The 22687-nt window shown below is 50.5% G+C and overlaps 3 protein-coding genes and 1 long non-coding RNA gene across 10 annotated transcripts in view; 3 read left to right on the forward strand and 1 right to left on the reverse strand.

Annotated features, from left to right (window-relative positions):
• Positions 1–2358: 2358 nt before the first annotated feature.
• On the reverse strand, positions 2359–3167 carry LOC103692987 (uncharacterized). Its single transcript, XR_005487428.2, has 2 exons — positions 3030–3167; positions 2359–2596 (listed from the first exon to the last, which is right to left on the reverse strand). It is a non-coding gene; the product is annotated as an uncharacterized LOC103692987 (long non-coding RNA).
• A 364-nt stretch (positions 3168–3531) lies between these two features.
• On the forward strand, positions 3532–6209 carry Hoxc9 (homeobox C9). The gene is made up of 2 exons (NM_001100907.1): positions 3532–4069; positions 5828–6209. Exons 1-2 carry the CDS (start codon positions 3532–3534, stop codon positions 6070–6072), a joined length of 783 nt encoding a protein of 260 aa, NP_001094377.1. The 3' UTR covers positions 6073–6209.
• A 6437-nt stretch (positions 6210–12646) lies between these two features.
• Positions 12647–15213, forward strand: Hoxc8 (homeobox C8). Its single transcript, NM_001177326.2, has 2 exons — positions 12647–13082; positions 14422–15213. Exons 1-2 carry the CDS (start codon positions 12647–12649, stop codon positions 14712–14714), a joined length of 729 nt encoding a protein of 242 aa, NP_001170797.2. The 3' UTR covers positions 14715–15213.
• Positions 15214–19918: 4705 nt separating this feature from the next.
• The window catches only part of Hoxc6 (homeo box C6), a 37923-nt gene continuing 35154 nt past the window's right edge, over positions 19919–22687 (forward strand). For 2 of the 7 annotated variants that reach the window (XM_063263016.1, XM_063263019.1), the window contains exon 1: positions 20707–22641. The gene's annotated coding sequence lies outside the window, so the exon portion shown is untranslated. Of the gene's footprint in view, positions 20580–20665; positions 22642–22687 lie in introns of those variants that run through there. The other 5 variants (XM_063263014.1, XM_063263017.1, XM_063263022.1 and 2 more) reach the window with 5 other exon arrangements.

The following is a 22687-nucleotide window of genomic DNA, read 5'->3' on the forward strand; positions in this document are numbered from 1 at the left end:
ACTCCGAGATGAGACCTTGCTTCTTGGCATCCCCACTTCTTTGCCTCCACATATGCCTAGATTTAGGGACAACCTGAAAGCCCACTTCACAGCCCTGACCTGCTGCTAGCTTTTAAATGTAAAACATGAGAGTCACAACTCCCTTGGAGGACCTGGGACTAGTGGCCTCTGGATTCCCAGTCTCTTATCAGACCCCTTCCTTTAGGCTACCTCTTTCTAGGAGGCATAACAGAATGGGATTTTGGTAAGGAGGGGCCTGAGGGTAAGGCCTGCTTCCTGGTCCACAGCTGTGCCTGCTTCTGAGTGGGGAGGGTCTGGAGTTCTTGCTCCCAAAAGGAAGGAAAGGCAACAGTCTCTCTCTCCTGCTTCCTGAGGGATTTGAGGGCAGGAGGGATCCCTGTACCCCTGACTGCTCAGCTGCCACAGACTCTGCAGGGCAGGCAGGCTGGAAGTGCAGGCTGCTCAGGAGTTGAAAAGAAGGCAGTGTTCAAAAGGAGAAGGAGAGAACAGAGTCTCATTACAGTCAAGATGCCTATAAGAGGGGCTTTTCCAAATAGAAGAGGCCCAGAGAAGAGGGTCCTTAAAGACCTGTATTTCGGGACGTTGAGGTAAAGGAAGACAGGCCCTGTGTCTAGTGAAGATGCAGAGAAAGAGCAGACATGATGTATCTTTCCTCTTCTATTTCTTTCTCTTTCACTAGAATGTAGCTCAGCCTCCAGCAGCCAGAGTGACTGCTGGGCTAATATCAGATTTGGTGTCCCAGAGGCCTAGTATGCCCACCGGAGCAGGTCTCCCAGAGGGGATGGAAAGGAGGCCTCTTACTCCTTTGTGTCCAGACAGAAGTGGCCGCCGCGCCGGGAGCGGTCCCGCGGCAAAGCCCCGGCAAGCAAGAGAACTGCACAATGCCATGGCTGCTCCGCCAGCCTGCGCCCTGCCCCATCCTGCCTGCGCCTCATTGCCCAACTCTCCCTTGCTTTTTGAAAGCCTTTCTTTCCTTGCTCTTAGGTCTCTTTATCTTGCTTGCTTGCTTTCCTTTAATTCTTAATTTTTTCTTCCTCTTTATCCTAATCCTTCCTTTCTATTTTTCCTTCCTCCAGCCTGGTGATCTGTTTAAATTGGTCTCAGGCTCTGTCCCTTGATGTCCTCTTGGTTTCAGTCTGGCCCCGGGCCCCACTAAATGTCTGTGCTCATTGCTGGCAGCAACTGCCCATGAGCCAGGCTGGGTCCCCAGGCACCCATGCTTGGGGGAGGTGCTGACTATGCTAGGGGTTTGAAGAAGAAAGCCTCTGAAGAGTGACTGGAACCTCCTATCTGTTCCATGAACTAGAGTGAGAGATTTTTTTTTGATTGACAGCTAACATGACTATATCAAGGGCAAAGAAATGTTCTGTTTCTTATTGTAATTTGGATTTTCCAGCCAGTCCAGCCCTAAGAAGAAGACAGCAAGAACTGAGGTGAATTAATTTGAGGCTCCGAGTGCCTCTTCCTAACCAGACACTTATTACACACACACACACACACACACACACACACACACACACACACACTTCAAAAAACTCAGTCCTGATATACCGAAAAGAGAAGAACCAGAGGAGGGAGCCCATAAGGATTGGGGAGGGCTCTTGTGGTTCTTGAGTCTCTCCTAAATACTACAATTGTACCCTCTTCTCAACATTTATTGCCCCCTCCAACATACATACCATCCTCTCTAACACTTCTTCATCATGGAGGAAATAGAGAAAGAAACATAGGAGAAAACCAGCTCCCAGTCCTACACTTAGAGTTTGGTCTGGTTCTGGAGACTGGAGAGAGGAATAAAAGCAGACTTGGCTGGGTCTGGGTAGCCCTTTAACCAGCTGCTTTTAGAGCTTGCATCCCAGCCTCAGCTCCTGCCTATTTCCCCTTGCATAGACTCTTCTCTCTGGCTCTGGGACTACCTTTCCTTCAGACTCATTCTGCTCTGCCTGGGTGCACCAAGTCTCTGAGGATATCACCTGTCCCTCCATTCCCCACAACCAACCTCTTTACCCCTTCTCCTGCACCCATACTTAGGATTTTTCTGAATGACCCAAAACCCTCCATTTGCTAAACCACCATGGGAGGTCTGCTGGAAACCTAGGCTGTGTGTACAACAAACCCCAAATTCAAGGGAGGGGAGTGGGTTGAGGATAGCAGTCAACTTATTGGGAGGGTGGAATCCAAGTTGTCTGATATTTCCTTTCAATCACACTGCCACCTTCTGAATTCTTCCATCGACCCCAAAGAGATCGCCCTCTTCCATCCCTCCGTTGCTTTTTTTCCGTTCCAAAAACAGCCTACAATTTTATTTAATGAAAGACACATTTATGAACAATCAAATGATCCTCATAAAATTTTTATTGAAGGACGTAAAAACAAGCTACTTGCCCACGACCGAGGTCGCTCTCTCGATTTGCCCGTTCTCACCCTGGCTCTCTGCAGACAGAACCTCCGAGTGACTTCTTTGGGGGGGGGGGGGTGTTGTAGAAATGGACCTGGGCGCAAAGGAGGATGAGCAGGCAGCTGGGCTGGGGATGCCCCACTTAAGTTGTGTAGCTCTCTCCTCCACTTCTTCAGGCTGGCAAAGAAACAGAGACAATAAATTTTAAATAAAGGCTTGTATGTCTGTGCTAAAGCAAGAGGAGACTTGTGGGGCTGATGATAAAGGTGTGTGAGCTTCCCAAGCGTTACTCCTCCCACTCCACAGACCACCTTTCCCAAGCTTCCCATACCCTAGATTTGGGAAACTGAGCTGGCCAGGGGCAGAAGAACTCTCCCCTTTCCTTCCTTCCCTCCCTCCATCCCAGCTTGTTCAGTCCCCTCCCACCCACCCTCCCTCGCTGCTAGTGCTGCTGTTCCTGAAAGAAATACATACATACACAGTATTTAAAAACGCATTTTTAAAAGCCACGTTCCGAACTGACAATCGCTGATCTCCGTTCACTCAGAGACTGCAGGAGCGTCGGAGCCGACAGAGACAGATTACGTCAAGAAATAGTTCCTCCACCTACCTCGTCCGGCCTCCCCGCCCCTGTGGGGCTCCCCGAGCCCATCTCAGCTCTGGGGGTCCAGGAACCCTGGCTTCTGGGACTGGCATTTTCGTCTTGTTTTTTTTTTTTTTTAAATCCTCATGGTAGGGGGAGCCATCTGCTTTTGGCTGCACATGGTCAAGGGAGGGGGGGGGTCCCTGATGAGATATGATTCGTCCGGGGAGGGGGGGCCTGTCTGGCGCCTTGGGTCCAGAGTTGCAAATCGCTAGGAAAACGCAGGTCGCGGGGATCAGCAGAGAGAAGGGGGTGGTAAAGGGGGGAAAAAAGCAAGGGGGAAAAAAAGCCCCTGCGCATTGATCCGCGCCGTATTTTTGGGTAAATACGATCACGTGGGGGCTGGGGAACCAATGAGCTGCCGGGAAAAGGCTGGAAAAATAATTACCTGCCTTGATTGTTCTGTGAGCAGATAAAAAGTACATATACAGTTCATACAATAATCTTATGTATGTAAAACCCTGTTACGATGTCGGCGACGGGGCCCATCAGTAACTATTACGTGGACTCGCTCATCTCTCACGACAATGAAGACCTCCTAGCGTCCAGGTTTCCGGCCACCGGGGCTCACCCTGCCGCCGCCAGACCCAGCGGCTTGGTGCCGGACTGTAGCGATTTTCCGTCCTGTAGCTTCGCGCCCAAGCCGGCTGTATTCAGCACGTCGTGGGCGCCCGTGCCCTCGCAGTCGTCCGTGGTCTATCACCCTTACGGCCCCCAGCCCCACCTCGGCGCCGACACGCGCTACATGCGGACTTGGCTCGAGCCGCTGTCCGGCGCCGTCTCCTTCCCCAGCTTCCCAGCCGGGGGCCGTCACTACGCCCTCAAGCCCGACGCCTACCCCGGGCGCCGCGCCGACTGCGGCCCGGGCGACGGCCGCAGCTACCCGGACTACATGTACGGCTCTCCCGGGGAACTGCGCGACCGCGCCCCGCAGACGCTGCCCTCGCCCGAGGCGGACGCGCTGGCCGGCAGCAAGCACAAAGAGGAGAAGGCCGACCTGGACCCTAGTAAGTTGGGAGCAATTTTCCTTTACAACCGGCTCGGGAGGGGAGGGGAGGCCAGGCGGGGACAGCTAGATTACAGCCCCTCCGAGCGGCGCGGGCAGTGCGGGAAAGGAGCGAGGGCGAGGGGGTGAGGACTCAATAAAAGCGAATTACCTTGGGGAGCTCTCATGAGGAGAAAGGTCTGAGAAAAGGGCCCAGGCAGCCAGGTTGGGTGAGGGCCAGCCAGAGGGGCTTCTTTCCCAGAGGCTGGCTTTGAGGGAAAACTCCTGAGTCCCCCTCTTAGCTCTTTTTTTTTTTTTTTTTTTTTTTTGGCTCAGTGATCACTTGTGTGTGTGTGTGTGTGTGTGTGTGTGTGTGGGTTTGGGGGGGAGTTGCTGCAAACAGGGACAGGGGCTGGGCTGAAGGGCTAAAATTCATTTTGTGGCTTGAGAAAGGACAGAGCAGAGGTGAGGAAGATAGTTGGAGCAAAGGGAGAGATATTATCCCTACCTCTCACAGCCAGAGTGGGGAATCTTCATCCCACTAGGGGTTTTTAAAGCAGAAGGTCCATTGACTTCTCCCCCAGGAGAAGAATCTGGGGGTGAACAGCCTAGGAACTTAGGTTAGGACTTCCAGATATAAGTGGAGGAGAAGTAAGGTCCGAGTTTCCTTAAACTTGAAAACCCACTTTTAAGTGTCCACAGGAGAGAAAGAGTTGTGAATGGGGATCAGGAACGTATAAGGAGGAAAAAAATCTTCAGATTAAAGAAACACACACACACACACACACACACACACACACACACAGAGAGAGAGAGAGAGAGAGAGAGAGAGAGAGAGACCCCCTTCAGAGAGACAGGAGTATTCTGGGTGTTGCATAGAAGAGGGGTGCTGACTAGAGTAGGTAAAGAGGTGGGGGGCAGGTGGAAGCTGCAGGGTCAAAGAAGGGAGAGAGAAAGAAGGAGAAACAGCAGGGGAGGGGTGCAGTCCCCTGGATGAGAGGAAGTGTCTGGGGGGGGATCCCCAGGAGGAGACTTCAGGAAATCTTTTCCTCTAGCTCTATAAGGGGCCAGGGCCTAATTACACCCCTCTGAAGGCTTCCCTCCCTGCTCTCAGCTACTCTCATAAACCTGAAATTGGAGGGTTGTCTCCTGCAGAGCTGTCCTGGGGCTGGCTGGAGGAGTGGGGCACTGGAGTCCAACATAGGAGGGAGCCTTTCTCCAAGGCCAGCAGTTCTGTGAGGAGAGGGGAAGGTTTTCCTCATCCTGATAACTTCACCCTGATAATTCGCCTCAGCAGGGTTGAATTCTGAGCGGGGAGATGGGTACTGGAAAGAAGTGAGGGTTTAGGGACTCTCAGGACTTGGTCATGGGCTGTGAGGATGGGAGGGGGCAGAGGAGGAGGGAGGTGGGGAGGAGAAGGACCTTGCTATAAAAATAAAAAACAAGAGAGAGAAGCGTTTATGGGCCTATGAAATGGTTGGGAATTTGGACTTTTTATGAGGATATTCTCGAATTACTACTCTTGAAGCTGAGGACCAGGCTGTGGGGGCTTTGATAGCTTAAATTTTACTACAGTTTTAGGTGCTGGAAACTGAACAGGGAGGGGACATGGGGAGGGGGCTGGATGCAAGAGAAAGGAGGAAATGCCTACAGCAAAATGTGTCCAAATTCAGGTTCAATTATTGAGTTTGGGGAGGTTGACTAAACCTAGAGGTGGGATGACAGAGGTCCTGAGCTGGAAGAGAACTCTACTGACCCTTGCCTGTGTTTGGCCCTCCAGGCAACCCCGTGGCCAACTGGATCCATGCCCGTTCCACAAGGAAGAAGCGCTGCCCCTACACCAAGTACCAGACGCTGGAACTGGAGAAGGAGTTTCTCTTCAATATGTATTTAACTAGGGACCGTCGGTACGAGGTGGCCCGTGTTCTCAATCTCACTGAGCGGCAGGTCAAAATCTGGTTTCAGAACCGGAGGATGAAAATGAAAAAGATGAATAAAGAAAAAACCGACAAAGAACAATCCTAAACCCTGCCCCAGCCTGCTGCCTCGGCACAGCCAAGGGAAACACAAAAACCCCACCAAAAAATGCCCCAACTCAGGCGGGAGAAAGCACGAAAAGAAAAGGAAAGAACAAGATAGAGAAAAGCCCAACGTCTTAAAAAGAAAAAAAAAAAAAGGAAGGGGAAAATGCAAACTCTTTCGATGTTGGGAGGGTTAAGTGTTGAGAAATTGGTGTTTAGAGTTAGTTCTATCCATCGAGGAGGAGGCAGGAGAGAAACTGCGTTCTCTTACCCCAGCGCAACTGAAATAAATGACACACACAAATGTGAAATTTTTCCCCTTCTTTCTTCAGAGAAGCCAGTATTTGAAAATCTCTCTCTCTCTCTCTCTCTCTCTCTCTCTCTCTCTCTCTCTCTCTCTCTCTCTCTCTCTCAATCGTATTTGGTCTGGGCCATTCCTTCCTGGGCCTTGGGCGCTCTGCGGGCAGATTTCGTACAAAAAGACACACAATGATGATGGTTCCCAGTCCTGAGCTGAGGGCCGGACTGCGCTGCTGGCTGGGTCAGGCTGCAAATGCAGGCTGGTGCCTCAGGCATGTACAGAGCAGTGTTCTTCTTAACCCAGTGTCCCTCCCCATTGTCCGTCGTCCTGTAATGTTATTCTGTTTGTTACAGTGGAACTCTGTTAATATATCTAAGTCACTTGAAAAAAAAAAGAAAAAGAAAAAGAAACTCAATGGCATCTAGTTCTCATTATTTTATTCCTTACGGTTCTGCCGAGGAGGCAAGTGCTTAAATCCTCTAAGGGAAACTGGAACCAGAGAAGGGGCTCCCTCTACCTTGGAAGGGCAGATGCCTGCAGCTTCTCTTCAGGCAGGGCAGAGTGGGGGGGGGGGTTCCAGGGGAGGGGTGGAGGCTGCTGAGGCAGAGGCCTAGGTCGTGCCTGCCCCGGCTGGCTGCCTATGAGTTTCCTAGTGGCTTGATGGAGCGTGTGAGGAGCACTGCTTGAATGGTTTTGCTGGCTGTAATTAATTGTAATAATTTATGAGTACACGAGATCAGAGAGAAGAGATAGGTGAAGATGAAAGTTGGGTGCTGGGTGAGGGCCCAGACTGGCTTCTTGCCTGGTTGTTTTGGTGCTGTGGTACTTTCAGGGTTGACTGAGAAAGAAAGGTAGTGGGATGGTCAGCTAGGAGGAAAGGCCATACAGGCCTCAAGAAACACTGGGGGTCGGGGGCGCGGGGGGGGCAGGCATTAAGTACTGAATGAGAAGAGGGGGGAGGGAAGAAAGAAATGGAAATACAAGAAGAAAAGGACAGAAGGGTGGAGAAGAAGGAAAAGAAGGAAGGCGGAAGAAAATGGAGAGAAAAGTGAGGAAATAGGTAGCAAAGCCAATACAATCGGAATTAGTTTCTTCTTAATGAATTCATCCCTGCCTCTTCTCTCTTCTCTCCCCTTCTATTACCCCCTCCAAAGTTGGAATGTTGATCAGGGCAACTAAGATCACCTAAGCAGTACTCCTAAGGGATGGTGAAGCCAAGCTCCAAGGAGCTGGTTAGGTACTAGCCAGGAGTGGGGTGCTCTCTGGTGGCCGTAGGACCCCAAAGCACAGAGTCGTTGATGTGTATCTAACTGCCTGATAGGGCTGGGTGACTGCACTGCAGCCTTCTCTAGAACCTTCCCTCTCTGGAGCTAACAGTTTTCATGGGCTAATCAGAAGCAGACAGAGTTGCTGGGTCTGCCTCAGCCTAGCGCCCCCTTTCTCAGAAATCCCCCAATCTGGAAACTATTAAAATTAGACTGTTTGAAATATAGCCCTTTAATATCTTGGGCTGTCCACTCTTTTAAGGACACAGGGTGTTGCTCTGAATACCCAGAGGATACCACCTAAAGGAATATAACTGGGGGGGTCCCTCTGTGTTGTTCCCTCCAACTCATCCCATCAGGATTGGTGGACACTTGTAAGGACAGCCTCTGACCCACTATTTGAGTCTCCTACCCTCTTCTTCTAATTAGGAGGATTGGGGGAAGATGAGAAGGGTTGAAAATTTTGTTTCTTTTAATATTGGGGGACCCGGCAATCAAGTGGCAACAACTTAGCAGTCTTTAATGTATTTGCTCTTTCCTGCTTGGTAGACTTCCCCCCACCACTCCTAGTACTGATTCTTTGCTCTTTTTGGAAAGGTACTTTGTCTATATTTTCTCACTACCTCATTCTTCTCTTTGGCCTTTTTGCTGTTTGTAACCCTGGCCTAAGTTCTGTACTTGATGAGAGAGCCAAGACACCCTTCTCTCCTACAGTCTGGGCCATCAGAATGAGGGTTTCTTTCCCTGCTTGAGCTCAGCGCTGTTTCCGGGCTTCCACTCCGCCCCTGCTCCAAGGCCCTGAAGCCTCCAGTGTGGCCTGCTTTCTGAAACCTGCCCTCCAGAGTCAGCCTTGCTGCTACAGAAAGGAAAGAGGACCTCAGAGTTTGCAGAACCCCAGGAAATGGTGGGATTTAGAGTAGGTCCACTCTTTAATTCCGGTTTCTAACCTCCAGGTCCGAATTAGATTTTATTCATTACCGTTTATGAATTAAAACAACATGACACACAGCTGGGGAGAGAAATGAAAGCAGGCTAGGAGAAGGGCTAGCAAATGCCCTCCTCCCCTCATCTTCCCTCCCACCTCTCCTCTGTTCCTTTGTCGAAATCACAAAACCCTAAAGGTTGTCTCACTTGGGAAGGCAGCAGATAGGTACATTTCCGTAGCCCAGAAATGCCACTTTTATGGCCCTGTTTGTCTCCCTGCTCTGGGTTCTGAATGGGGCCGAACAAAACAGCAGTGCAGGGCTGGCTAGACGTCTGGGCTTAATTGTTTTATGGTTTAAATAAGGTGGACACTCTTTCCTTTGAAATCGGATTATAGGAATGTTTTGTCTATGGCCAACAGAGATCAGGATCTCTCTGACTGAGAGAGGTGAAGAGCGTTCAAGGGATGGGCTACAAACTAGGGGGTGGGGGCAGCCTGGAACAGTCAGAGTCCTACTCTGAAGTCCTGCAGGCAGCAGCAGAAATAAACTGTGCATCAGGATAAGGGGGCCTGAGAGTTTAGGGTACGTGCTAGGAGCAGAGGTCGTGGGAGCTTCGAATAGAGTGGTGCATCCGTGCGCATAGGGTTTTCTAGAAACCGAGTGGAGGAGATTCCGCCTATTCCTTTGCAATGTTTCTTTATTCCAGAAGGGAGGGTAACAAAAGAGGACAGTGTGGGACTTTTCACAAGGTTTATTTCAAGAATTTAGAAAACCAAAGAACAGAGGCAACTACCTGCCAGGAATCCCTCTCCTTTGGAGCGGTTTAGAGGCTTCTTTCTCCCAACTTACCACCTTTCAGCTCAGCCTGGGATCTCTGCACGCTTTTTCCCAACCAGATTGCATTGGAGCAAGTGGACGCGAGGTGGCGCTGTTGCTTAATGTTAGAAGCAGAGGTGCCCTCCGACCGGCTTGGCCTACTGACATTTCTTGGCCGGAGTGGAAGCTTCGGTCAGAAAGCCTCTGGCTTCTGCCAGATTGGACCCCACAGCCTCTGAACAAATCAACCCTCTCACCTGCGAGGTGTAAATAATTCGTGAGTGGCAGTAGGAGATGGGCCCTCGCTCTACCGGAGAGCTCAGGAGACGAAAGAAGGCAGGCATCAAAAATAATCTCTTGTGGAGATAAGTGAGGAGCAAGTAATTAACACAAAAAGGCGGACTGACCTGAACAAACGAACATAAATCCGTAGTACCTAAGAGGGCGGTGCAGGCCTAGAGCAGAGGGGCAGAGCGGCCTGGCAAGGATGGCTGCTTGGAGTTCCTTTATTTCCAGGCTCAGAGGGAAAAATAAAGCAGATACGTGTAAAAGAAAATAGATGATAGATAGACAGACAGACAGACAGACAGACAGACAGACAAATAAAAGCTGAGACAAGCCCCCAAAGGGGAAATCAAGTCTGACCAAGGTTTACAGGACTGATGAGTTTTCCGGACAGGCAGGGCAGTCGCATGCTCAGGACAGTCGCATTCCAAGACACAAAGGACCAGAAGAATAGCTCTGTAGCAGGGTTTTTTTTTTTTTTTGTTTGTTTGTTTTTGTTTTTGTTTTTTGTTTTTTGTTTTTTTTTTTTTTTGCTGCACCATAAAATCTGGAACTAGATTCCCCCACCCCCTAAAAGATAAGGCGCAGGCCACAGAGAGGATCCGGACCCTCTCTGACGCTCCTCTTTCCAGTTAGAGAAGAGAAAGTATTTATGACAGTTCCCGGTGCCAGATGCTAGGAACTCAGAATCCACCTTGTTCAGCTCTGCACTGATCAGTGTCTCAGATCCGCAAGGCTGGAGCCAAAGACGCAGCAGGCTCTGGTCCGGGTGAAGATGCTCTGGGGTGCGCCCCCCAACGTTCTGGACCCTAGTGAGACCTACTGTACTTCTGGACCCTTCCCTTTGGCTGCTTCAGAGCTAGAGTTCTGTGTCCACGAGTTTGGGCAGTTCCTAAGTTCATTAGTGGTGAGTTCTCTAAATGCAAAAGATTCCTGTAGGGTGTCTTGCCTGGACACCAGTGAATCCTTAAGAATCTGGCTAAAAGTAACAATTTCTTCAATAATTACTTAAATAATGAAAGGACAGGGGAGATCTGCTCTTTTTATCCTATCTTGACCTGCTATTCTTTCTTTGATACCTAGAGCCAGCCCAGAGTTGGCTCATACGGAGCAAGAGGAAAGAAAAAGATCTGGTTTTCTAACCAAGTCCTTCCTTGTCCAACCTGCAAACCCCAGGGTGTGGTGGTGATGGGGGAGATCAGGTGGATTTTTTCCCCCTTGATACGAAAACCTAAAATGTGTATTTTTATCGAGCATTATGTGAATGTGCCCGGTGTGCACATGTATGTACAGTTCTGTGAATCAGAGTGGCCACTTCCAGGAGTGTGTATGGGTAGTATTAAATGAACTAGCACTTAGTGTGCCTCAGGATAAGAGAGCAGCACAGTGTGTGTGTGTGTGTGTGTGTGTGTGTGTGTGTGTGTGTGTGTGTTCCGGGTGTGCTCCAAGGTAGCCCCACATACTGTAGAAGAAGAAGACAGAAAAAATCATCCTTATTCATCTTCATTCATGAGCACAATAGCCCACATGCACACACATTGCTCTTCTGCTGGCTCCTCTTTTCTCTCTGAATTAAGCCCACGTAACTGCCAACACCATGGCCGGAGAAGGGTGTTCGTAGACCAAGGTTATTTTTTTTCCCATTAGAATCAACTTGAATTTGTCCAGTCTTGGGCATGGGGATGCTGCCCCCACCCAGAAAGTGTGGGTAAATATTTAAAGAGTGTCTGTTGACAGTTCCCATCCACATCCTGGCCTGGGCAGCCTGCCTGGAGAAGGGGGGGTGTGTGCAGGGAATCCTGAAGGCCCCTTTAGGTTGAGCTGGCATTTCCTATAGGATGGTGGTTTATGAGAACCAGTAAGAGGCCTACTCTTTTGCACCCTTCAGTCCAGCTGTAATCTCAAAAAAAAAAAAAAATCTCTTGAGTTAGGCTAGGCAGAAGCCCGGACACACAAGCTATTCCTTTGAGTCCCAATAAACAGCTTTGCTCCCAGATTCTCCTAGCCAAGCTTATTTGGGTTTCCTACTCCTTGGAGGGGCTGCTTTCTGTAGGTCCTGCTGAGGTATATAGAGTGCCCCCCCCTCAAAGAGCAGTCAAGAGACAAGAGTCTCCAGAATATAAAGAAGACAGAGCAGCTCCGGATCTTGGAAAGAGGCCAGAGGCTGGAGATTCTGCAGGCTGAAAGGTTTGGGGTACATGATCACCATGCTGGGCTTCTCAGAGACCCCAGACTTCAAGAACCCCAGGGAGCTCATCTTTTGAGTTACAGGCTCAGCCCTGACTTACTAACACTCACCCCCTGGGGGTTTTCTACCTGTTGAAGTAACCTGAGTTGACCTGGTGGCTCAGGTATCTCTCAAAAAGGAAAGAAAAGGGGGGACACCTTCAAACTAGAGTGCACACCTTGGAAAAGCTGGCCTTGGCCATTAGCTGGGGCTGGCTCGCCACCCCCTACACACACCACACCCCCATTCCTCCCCTCCCCTCCCTCCCTCCCCTCCAGCCCCCCCAGCCCTGAACCCCTCAACTCTCTCCCCCACTCCTCTCTCTCTCTCTCTCTCTCTCTCTCTCTCTCTCTCTCTCTCTCTCTCTCTCTCTCTCTCTCCCTCTCCCTCTCTCCCTCTCCCTCTCTCTCTCTTGCTCGCTCGCTCGCTCGCTCGCCTGTCTTCATGTCGTGGATTGATGAACGCGAATCGCGTGTAAGCGCCGCCACCGCCGGGAGTCTGAGGAATTCGCCTGGGCTGTTAGAGGAAAGAGCTAAGTGAGAGCGCGCGCTCTACCTACCGACAGTGAGCAGAGAGCCGCCGCCGCCCGAGCCCGCAGCCGGCACCGCGCCCCCACCTGCCCAGCCCCCAGCCCAGCAGTCCAGCCCGGGGGAGCCGGCCAGCTTGGGGTTCGGTCCCGGGGGGAGGGGAGTTTCGGGGATACCCGGCGGGGGAGCGTGATCCAAGGGGAGGGGGCCGAGGGTTTTCATGTACCCAGCATGAGCTCCTACTTCGTCAACCCCCTGTTCTCCAAATACAAAGGCGGCGAGTCCCTGGAACCGGCCTATTACGACTGCCGGTTCCCTCAGAGCGTGGGCAGAAGCCATGCGCTGGTGTACGGGCCCGGCGGCTCAGCGCCCGGCTTCCAGCACGCCTCGCACCACGTCCAAGACTTCTTCCACCACGGCACCTCCGGCATCTCCAACTCGGGCTACCAGCAGAACCCGTGCTCGCTGAGCTGCCACGGAGACGCCTCCAAATTCTATGGCTACGAGGCGCTCCCCAGACAGTCCCTTTATGGGGCTCAGCAAGAGGCGAGCGTGGTGCAATATCCCGACTGTAAATCCTCCGCCAACACTAACAGTAGCGAAGGACAAGGCCACTTAAATCAGAACTCGTCTCCCAGCCTCATGTTTCCATGGATGAGACCCCACGGTGAGAAGCCTTTTCTCTTTCCCCCTTGGTCTCCCGCGCTCCAGGGTCTTCCCCCCTCCCTCGCCTCCTTTTTGTCTGCTCTCGCTCGCTTTCCTTCCTGGCTTTGGGGGTCTCTCCCACTCCACTCTTGTGCCTGGGTGGGTTCCTGGGAGATTGAAAAGCTTGGCTGGGGGTGGGGCGTGGGGCGCCCGAGACATTGTGCTTGTTGGGGTGAAGGTGGGGGAAAGGTGATTTGTGGGTGCAAAGGGTTAAAAATCGTTTTCTCCATTCCTTCTGTCTCTTCTCTCCATCTACAAAGCCAAAGTTGGGGAGATGACTGACAAGGACACCCTGAGTAAACTGAGCTTATCAGTCTTTGGGGTTGCTAGCCAGTTTTCCCAAAGACATTTCCCAACGCCAGCCATCCCAAGACAGTGACCAGACTGTTGGGTGAAAAGGAGACCCTTTGCTATCTCCCCTAGCCAGGCAGAGGGGCAAGACCCCACCAAGGACAAGCATTCTGGCTCTCTGGGATCTTCACTTCTTCCTCTCAGAGAAGCAGCCTGAAGGCCACTGCCCCAACTTTTCTGTACTTCCTCCAGTTGGAGAGAAGACTGAAAGCCCGAGAAGAGGAAAATCATTGCTCAAAAAGAGAGCAGGGTCGTACCACGTAGGGGCCTCTGAAATCCAGGGGACTCAGTCAGGCTGCCCGCCAATCAAGAGCTATGGGATCTCTTGGAAAGCTGTTCAGGTCATGAGCCCCTCCAAGGGTGGCCCTTCATGGCCCAATTTCGAAGTACAGGGGGAAGCGATAACGACAAGTTCCGGCAGGGATGGCCCTTGATTTATTTGTTGGTCTCTAGTTAGCAATCAGGCAGAGCAGTGATACATACCAGAAGATCAATTATTTTTTCTTATTGGAAAAGCATTAGGCAGAGATGGGCAAGGAGGGGGCAGTGGGCACAGCCTCCTCTCCTTTAACCCCAGCCCTTTTCCTTTCTTTTGGAAGCAGATTATATCCCTAGGCCCGCCTCACTAAATGCCATTCTGCACTTGTAAACAAAGCTGCAAGGGCCAGGCTGTAGGCCTGAGGGACCCTGCAGGCTTCCTTGTCCACCTCAAGCCCTTACTTTTCAGACAGCCACATCCCAGCCCCCACCTTCACCCACCTCCCAAGGTGAAGGAAGTCAAACCAAAACGTCTAAGGAAACTTTTCCTGCCCTTGCTTGCCTTCTGCTGTCGGCCTGATCGGCAGGAGGGAGGGAGAACTGGGAATAGCAGAGAGGGAACTTTGTGGGGCAGTGTTGGGGGGCGGAGCCCCCACCCAGACATAACCAGACTGGGGTTCTGTTCTGTTCAGCTCCTGGGCGGCGCAGCGGACGACAAACTTACAGCCGGTATCAGACCTTGGAACTAGAGAAGGAGTTTCTCTTTAATCCTTATTTGACCAGAAAGCGCCGGATTGAAGTCTCTCACGCCCTGGGACTGACGGAAAGACAAGTGAAGATTTGGTTCCAGAATCGAAGGATGAAGTGGAAAAAGGAGAACAACAAGGATAAACTTCCTGGGGCCCGAGATGAGGAGAAGGTGGAAGAAGAAGGGAATGAGGAAGAGGAGAAGGAGGAGGAGGAAAAGGAAGAAAATAAGGACTAAGAAAAAAGAGAAAATCAGCCCCCCCCACAACTCCCTTGAAGTTTCGTTTTATGGTAGCAGATAAATTGAGAAGTTTACGACTGTCATTTGCTTTTATAGAGAATAGAATGACACTCACAACTGTAACTACCTGTCAGATAGTTGCAGCTCTGCTTTTATTACCTTTGGCCTTCCCCCACTCTTTATTTGTCTGGGGGTTGGGAGGGGGAACCTGAGACACAGGGAAAAGTTCTGTTCCACTCCATGCCCAGCACACACTCACTTGTCCCTACTTCCACTTCTGAGCCCTTCCCGATAAAGCCTAACCCTACACACACACACACACACACACACACACACACACACACACACACCACACACACTTCTCTCCACACTCTTTACACGATTCTCTGGTATTTATTTTAAAAGGGATTCCCCTGAAGATGTAGAAGATGATTCCTGGCTTTGCTTGTATGCTGGGAATTAGAATACTGGATTGACTTTTTTTTTTAAATGAAAAGAAAGAAGGGGAAAAAAACAGGAAAGGGGGAAATGAAAGGGAAAATTTAAAAAGAAAAAAAAAGATAGCAAAGAAGATTCCCCTCCCCCATCTGAGGCTGTTTCCTTAGAAAACCCCCCTTGACTTTCTCCAGGAATCTACTGGAAATCAAGGAAATGTGGGTTTCTCTACCCACCTCCTTCCTGAGGGTTCTATAAGGACTGGCAATGGTCTCTGAAATCCTACCTATCCATCCCATAGTCACTTGGGTCCATGCCTTCCTTGCCTTGCCTTTGCTGTTTGATCTTTTGGGCCCTGGCTTCCTCTGAGCTGTGTTAGTGTTTGTGCTCAGAAATCACCATAATCATGAAGATAATATACTGATAATAAATCTTTAACATACTACCTAAAGGGAACCTGCAATAATCTTGGGGGAAAAAAAGAAAGAAAAAAAATCCTAATACAGGAGGGAGAAAAAAAGAAGAAAAAAAAAGAAAAAAAGAAACAAACCTCCAGCGTATTTTATCACTACCTATAGAAAGAAATCCTGCTTTGAGAGTATTTGTAATGCGGTTTTGTTGTTGTTTGTTGCTGCTTATTTCTCCATGAAAAAAAAAAAAAACCCAACAACTGAGACTGCCTAGCCCGCCGGTCTTGTGCGCTTTTATTGTGCTTCTAACCCCAGTAGAGTAGAACTAAACTGCACTGAATGTATAGTTACTCTGTCTTGAATTTCTCTGTTTATGCAATGTGCTCGAAAGGTTAAAGAAAAACGTTAAAATATATCTATAACAATGATTTTGGTCATTTGTCTTTATGTCCAGCTATGAATGTAGATTTTGTGTCCTGAAAGCTCTGTTCCTGGTCCAAGTACTTTGTATTGTATATGTGAGTCATAATAATAAAAAAAAAAACAAAAGAAGAAAAAAGTAGAGCTAGAATGACTTGCTGTTTCTCCACAACTCACCCCATTTTCTACTCCTCCCCTCTTTATTCCCTTTCCCAGCTCTGCAAAAGGCCTACATTGATCTTGCTTTGGGTGGTGGAACTTGGAAGTGGTGTGGAGAGGGCAGGCAAAGCAGGTAGGGTGGGTTAAGAGCAGGAGGAAGAGGGAAAGTCTACTGGAAGAGAGAAGGAAGAAAGGGTACATGCTCACACCAGTCTTAAAGCCCAACAAGATTTGTAGGTGCTGGGACCTTAGTGGGAAGATGGAGCTTTAGTCCCCTGGTCTAGGCTGGGTCCATATAAAGAACCCCATGCTCCTTCTGTGACTCTGTCCCACTCCTTTTTTTTTTCAGAGTTTTAAGCCAAGGGTGAGATGGTGGGGTTCTTTTCTGATCTTCACATATCTCCTGATTGTGGCCACCCCTTAGCATCCAGGACATTATACTGAAATAGTGGATGAGGTGGGGAATGGGTGAAGCTAAAACTGCACAGTCAAGAGAGTTTTTTGACTGGAAAATGCCAAAGTGTGAGGGTGAGAAGGCTTCTGCCTGGGGAGGAGGATAAAGGAAGGACAAATGAATAAGACAGAATCTGCACCCTGGAATTCAAATTCAACCAGCACAAGGCTATCATGGCCACTCAGCTGCCTTCTGTCCCCTTAGCCTCCGTTTTGGCTATTTCAAGCCAGCTCTTGGCTGGCTTCACTTTGACAATTGAGCAGCTTGCCTGGCTACCACAGTTGGGACTCCTGATTTGGGAGCATGGGCCTGCTGAGTGGATGGTCCCTAAGCCCAGTCACAGTAGGGCAAAGGGAATCTTGACATTTTCTAAAATAGTCGAACCCTGCTAGTAATGGGATCATTCTGGAGGGTCCTAGGCAGACAAATCTGTTTATGTCAATAAAATTCTGCTCAAACCATTCCAAATTCCAGAGATACAAGCCGGCTGGCTCAGCCAGACCAGAGGAAGAAGGGAGGGACTTCTGGCCTTCAAAAACAGACCACCAGAGACAGATATTTTTGAAGCAGATCTCTGGGTCAATGTTTTTTAACCTAGGCCCAGGCCAAGTGTTTCATCAGGGTTCCAAACTCTGGCCCCTATAAAAGGGGCTCAAGATTTGTCAATCGATTTTCCTAGCCCCCACCCCCCTCCACCCTGCCTGTGAGGCTGAAGGACAGCTTGGGGATAACTTTAAGTTGAACCTGCCAGGAAATCTGTAGAATTTGGGGTCCCTGATAGCAACCAAGTGATCCTGTTTGGCTTGGGAGACATGGGGTGTTGGCCAGGGTGGCCTGAAAACAGCATTTCACTTCCCACCAGACTCTGTAGGAACACAGAGGAAGACCCGTTTCATTTTTGTAAAGCGTGAGATTATGATTGCTATTGATAAAAATGGTAATATTCTGCCTGAAGAAGAGTGACATGATTTCCTCATCAAATGGTTCTGAAGGGCCTCGCTGCTTCCCCCCACCCCGCAACACCAACCCCCCATTCATCCCTGCCCCTGCTCAGCGATGTCCATGGCCCCAAGCCGTCGCGTCGGAGGGCGGGGTGCGTCTGGCGCCCGGCTTCTTTGGAAATGTCGGGCAGCCAGAAGGTTAGACCTAAGGAGACCCAGCGCCCCCTCGTGCATTACCCGCTCCCCGCTTTCCCTGCCCACCACTTCAGTTTTCTCGTTTGGAAAGAAAAGGAGGTTAAAAACCCGTTTTATGGGGGAATGTAATTGCGAGAGCGGGATGCGCTCTTTAGAAATGCATGCTCCTAAATGCCGCCGTCGTCCCATTACCGAAATGGGTACCATTCGGTTTCTGCAGATACGACTTTCTCCCATTCTTTACTTTTTTTTATTAGCCAATCAAAGTGGCTTCCGAAAGCTATTTGTGATTTGTGAAAAATAGTATCTTTCAAAATGCTGAGTTGAAACATCTCGCTCATTTCTGCTTGGATTTATTATTCTAATCTCAACGGTAGAGACAGGATGAAGCAGCTATTAAGTTGGGGGGCAAATTCGTTTCTTAGGATTAAAAAGAAGATTTCCGCACTTTCCCCCACTACTCTTCCATTAAATGTCCAAAAGACAAGCGGGTCTTGGAGAAATCTGGGGCGCCAAGGGAAAACGTGTGCCGCTGAGGGGCTCCCAGGGGACTCCTTGAAGGAGAGGGTGGGTTGGCTTCCCCAGGTTCGTATTCTTGACGTGAGATGCCCCCAGAGAGTGCCTGAGAAGTTACCCCTAGCCCCAATTACAGAGGACCCAGGACAGGTTGTGTGCCACAATCTGGAAGTAAAATTTCCGGTGAGTTGCCGGCAGTGCTGCCCCATTCTTCCCGCTGCCATTGTGAAAAGCTGGGCCAGCGCTTCCTCGTCGTAATTTTTAACTACCTGTTATAAAATTTATGGGTGGGTTTGTAAAAGGAACAGGTCTCTGCATCCGGCTGAGGGAACTGTTTTACTTACTATGGAGGAAGTTTGGGGAGGGGATGAAGGGTCTTCTGTTGACTGGCGGAGCACCCAGCCCTTGAGATTCTCTTGCCAGCTCAATGCCGATCAAGGAAAGAGCTGCCCGCTTTTAGGTCTCCAGCCAGTGGGGAGTGGCTGGAATACAGCCTAGAGAATATTCTCTTCAAGGTAATTTATAATGGCCTCCCCACACTGCACTTATTACCAAAATTGGAGGTCTGGAGAAATGGGGTGCATAGACATTTAGAGTGGAAAGCAGAATTCAGAGCAGTAAATGGCTCTCTTATGGGGCCTGCAAACTCTGAAGCCAGATCCCAGATGCCTAGACGGAGATCTTTCCCCCACCTCTGAAAAAGATAGGTGTGTGGGCAACCTGAAAGGGTGAAAAGGTTTCAAAGAGCCTTCTTCCTCAATTTAAGAAAGACAAACAGACAGACAGACAGAAAGGAAGGAAGAAAGAAAAGAAAGAAAGAATGAAAGAAAGAAAGAAAGAAAGAAAGAAGGAAGGAAAGAAAGCTAGCTGGACCAAGATCTTCAGTTTTAACATTGCTATCTTATTTTATTTCATTTCATTTTATTTTATTTTTTTGAGGATTGAAAGTTACCATTGATATCTAGAGAACAAGATGACCTGAGGCTAGAAATAGTCTTGGATTCAGGGAGTGCCATTTTGTCTGAAAAAAAGGGACCACCTGGGAAATGAAAGTCATTCTAAGGATCCTTGAAGCTGCACAAAACTCTCACCCCTTCTGCTGCCTCCAAAGGACTGCCAAATCCTGGTCCAGCTCTCGGTCCTTTAGACTCCATCTAGACAGTCTCGGTTGGGAGGGCTGCCAGCAGCCTGAGACTCCAGTTCTTGTTTGATGGGTGGAGAGTAGGGGGCTTGCCTGGGGCACTGCAGTAGAAAAGATGTGTTCTCTTTCTAGATAACAAAGGTAGGATCAGGAACGGTATTCATTTTCAGTTCCTTCATCTTGCCAACCTTCACTGCCCCAAGGCTGCAGAGCTCTGCAAAGCTTTGATTTTCATCAGGTCCAATATCATTACCTTCACTTATTAAGAAAAGTATTTAAAATTCGGGGCAGCAAGAGAAGGCAGTGGATCTTCAGCATCTGAACCCTCTCCTCTTCCCTCCCTACATCCCCTGTCTGCTCTTGTTGTGTTAGTCTAGAGCTGCCGGCCTTTGGGGAGTGGGCGGTGGGTGAGGGTGGGGTGGGGGTCGAGGGATGCTCCCTTTCTGAGAGAATTGGGTAAACATGGCGACCGTGGCGCCCATTTGCACACGCTACACAAATGCATCGCATTCCCGGTTGTTTGCAGAAAATTTACAGCTGAGTAATAAAAGTTTACGATCGACTCACAAGTTGGATTGGCCACAAGAAGTCATGTGGATTCCATCCATGAACGTGAACTTTTTATTGTGGTTTGTCCGTTCCGAGCGCTCCGCAGAACAGTCCTCCCTGTAAGAGCCTAACCATTGCCAGGGAAACCTGCGCTGGGCGCTCCGTTCATTACCAGAATTTTTTTATTAATCTGATTAATAATTATTTTCCCTATTTAATTTTTTTCCTTAGGTGGAGTTGCCGGAAGCTGGGGGGCACCTGAGGAGGGCGGGGTGGGAGGGGAGAGGCAGAAGTTGAGAGCACCTCTCTCTCCTTATACCCGACCCTCTGGCCCCCAAGGGGCAAGAGGTTCGTGGGTGTGGGGGCTGAGATCTGGCGCTACAGATGCCTCCACCCCTCCCCTCTCCCAGATTCTCCCTCCTGTCCCTGCCCTGCAACTCTCCTTAATTTTATTTGGCTTTTTTTTTTAAAACCAGGACTTTTTATTTATTTTTAAATTTATATAAAGTATATATATATGTGTGTGTGTGGAGCTGAGACAGGCTCGGCAACGGCACAGAATGAGGAAAGACGAGAGAGACAGAGAGTGGGAGAGTGAGAGGCAGAGAGAGAGGGAGAGAGGGAGAGTGACAGCAGCGCCCGGTAAGTGTTTCCTTATTGGTTCAAATATGTAACTAATGGTCCGTAGTTGGGTGGCGGTTTCAAGATAAGGACAGCAACGGCTTGCCTTGGTTAGAGAGAAGAGGGGGCTGGTGAGAGGGTGGGCGTGAGGGTAATTAGGGGAGGTAAAATGGGAGGATGGGGTTAAAGCTGAAATCCTGGTAGTGGGGGAAATGTGTTGTCCTGATGTCGATGTGCGCCGAAGTTGGGGTCCTGGGCGGGAGAATCTTAGCCCGCCGGACGGAAGTCCCTGGTCTGGGGCGCGGGGCCCTCTGCCTGGTGCCCACAGTGTCTGTACCTGTTTATTAGCTGACTACTCTGGGCTGATGAACTGGGACGTGGTGGCCTGGAAGCTCAAACTTCAAGGCTGGAGAGAGAATCTGTAGTCTAGGCCCATTGCCCCCTAAGCAACGTCAGCTCCTCAACCCCCAAACAAACTTTCCAGAGCCCCCTCCCTGTCCGGCAGCCCCCTCCTTCTTGGAGAGCTAGAAGCCAGGCCTCACACATGCGCAGTGTGAGCCCAGGGCTGAGCCGCGGAGCAGGAAGCGGGCGCAGCTAGGCGGGCGGCGGAGCCTGTTAATTGGCAATTAGGGGGGAGGCTGGTGGCTGGTGCGCGTCAGCCAAGGGGAGAGAGTCTGCCCACCCCTGCTCCCGCCCCCACCCTGGCGCATAGAAGGGTGGGAGGCGCCCTACGCTGCGGGTGGAAGGAGTTGGGGGTGGGGATGCAGAGCTCAAAAGCCATCTTGTGCTCGGAGAAAAGCTGCCTAAATGCTTACCCCCCTCATAAGCCGGGCGCCCCCCACCCCCCCACTTGCGGCCACTCCACTCGGGATGCCATTCCAACTTCCTCCTGAGCCTTGCAGGACTGCTCTAGATTAAGACCCGCCTTGTTCCGGTGGAGGTGGGAATGAGAGAGGCCTCCGGTTGGGCGGGGATAGACCAGGCCGTGCCCCCAGGACCTGGAGGGTGCTGCAAGCCCCCCACCCCCCAGCACTTTATGGGTGGGATGGGTGAGTTTCCCACCGTAAAGGCGTCAGACTAAGGTGGTGGGTAGAGTCCTGGATCTTCCTAATAATTGGTGCTAATGACGTGTTGTATAATCTTAACCTGACACATATGGTTTCATAACATAGTAGCTTAATTTCTTCCAAATGTACATGGCCCTGACTGCATTGCAGTTTGATATATGACCCCGCCCTGCTTCCAGGCTTGGGTCTGAGGCGACCCTGTTAGTGAGAGATTGTGTTTATAAGGAGCGGCGTGCACACAGAATGCTTACACACCCAAACAGACACCCCTTAGAGTTGGGAAGGCGGCATGCTCCTGGCGAGGTCCCAGACACTAGGAGACAGACTCACACCTTCAGTCTACGTCAGTCTCACCCCCCTCATCTTCTCCTCTCCCAGAAGCTCGTCTGAGAGTCTTCGCCCAGCAGTGTGGGGGAAGGGATAGCTGTATTTCCTGTTTAAACCCAGATCTATCGCTGGGGTGGGGGGGGGGCGCAGTGGTTAGAGAACCCGTTTTTATGAAATTATTAAAAAAATATAGTTCGATTTCATTCAGATCAAACCCTTTGAGCTCGAGCCTATGGTGAATCCTCCCTCCCATCCCCCCACAACCACCTTCCCTTCTCCAGCCCCCCCAAAATTCCCCTTTTGCAGTCGACATAAAGGCCTCTGAGGTATTCTCTCGGGGAAAGAAATGGCATTTTCTCTCCCCTTTCCCACCCCACCCCCCAATAGGACTGGTGTGTAGGCAGAGGCGTCTGCCGAGGGGCTAATTTCGCGTTCCTTGTTTACGACCAAGAAAAGCGCTTGGCTCTCCCCAAATGGGCCCAGCCTGCCGCCTGCTCCGGCTGCCGCGCACTCTCCCGCCGCCCGAGCCTGGTCCCCCAGGCAGATGCTTCGGGGAACCAGGCTACGGCTGACCAGGACGGGGGTCTGTGGAACCTGAAAAGGGCCAGGGGAGTACGCTGAGACAGTGGAGGGGCCCTGGAGGCCCGAACGTGAGCCTTCTCCCGGCGTACTGTGGGAACCGCCGATCGGTGAGGCCGCTATTTCTTTCTTCAGCCTGTACTTTGTCGGACCCTA

The sequence above is a fragment of the Rattus norvegicus genome, chromosome 7 (genome assembly GCF_036323735.1).
Source record: "Rattus norvegicus strain BN/NHsdMcwi chromosome 7, GRCr8, whole genome shotgun sequence".
In the NCBI taxonomy this organism is placed as follows: Eukaryota; Metazoa; Chordata; class Mammalia; order Rodentia; family Muridae; genus Rattus; species Rattus norvegicus.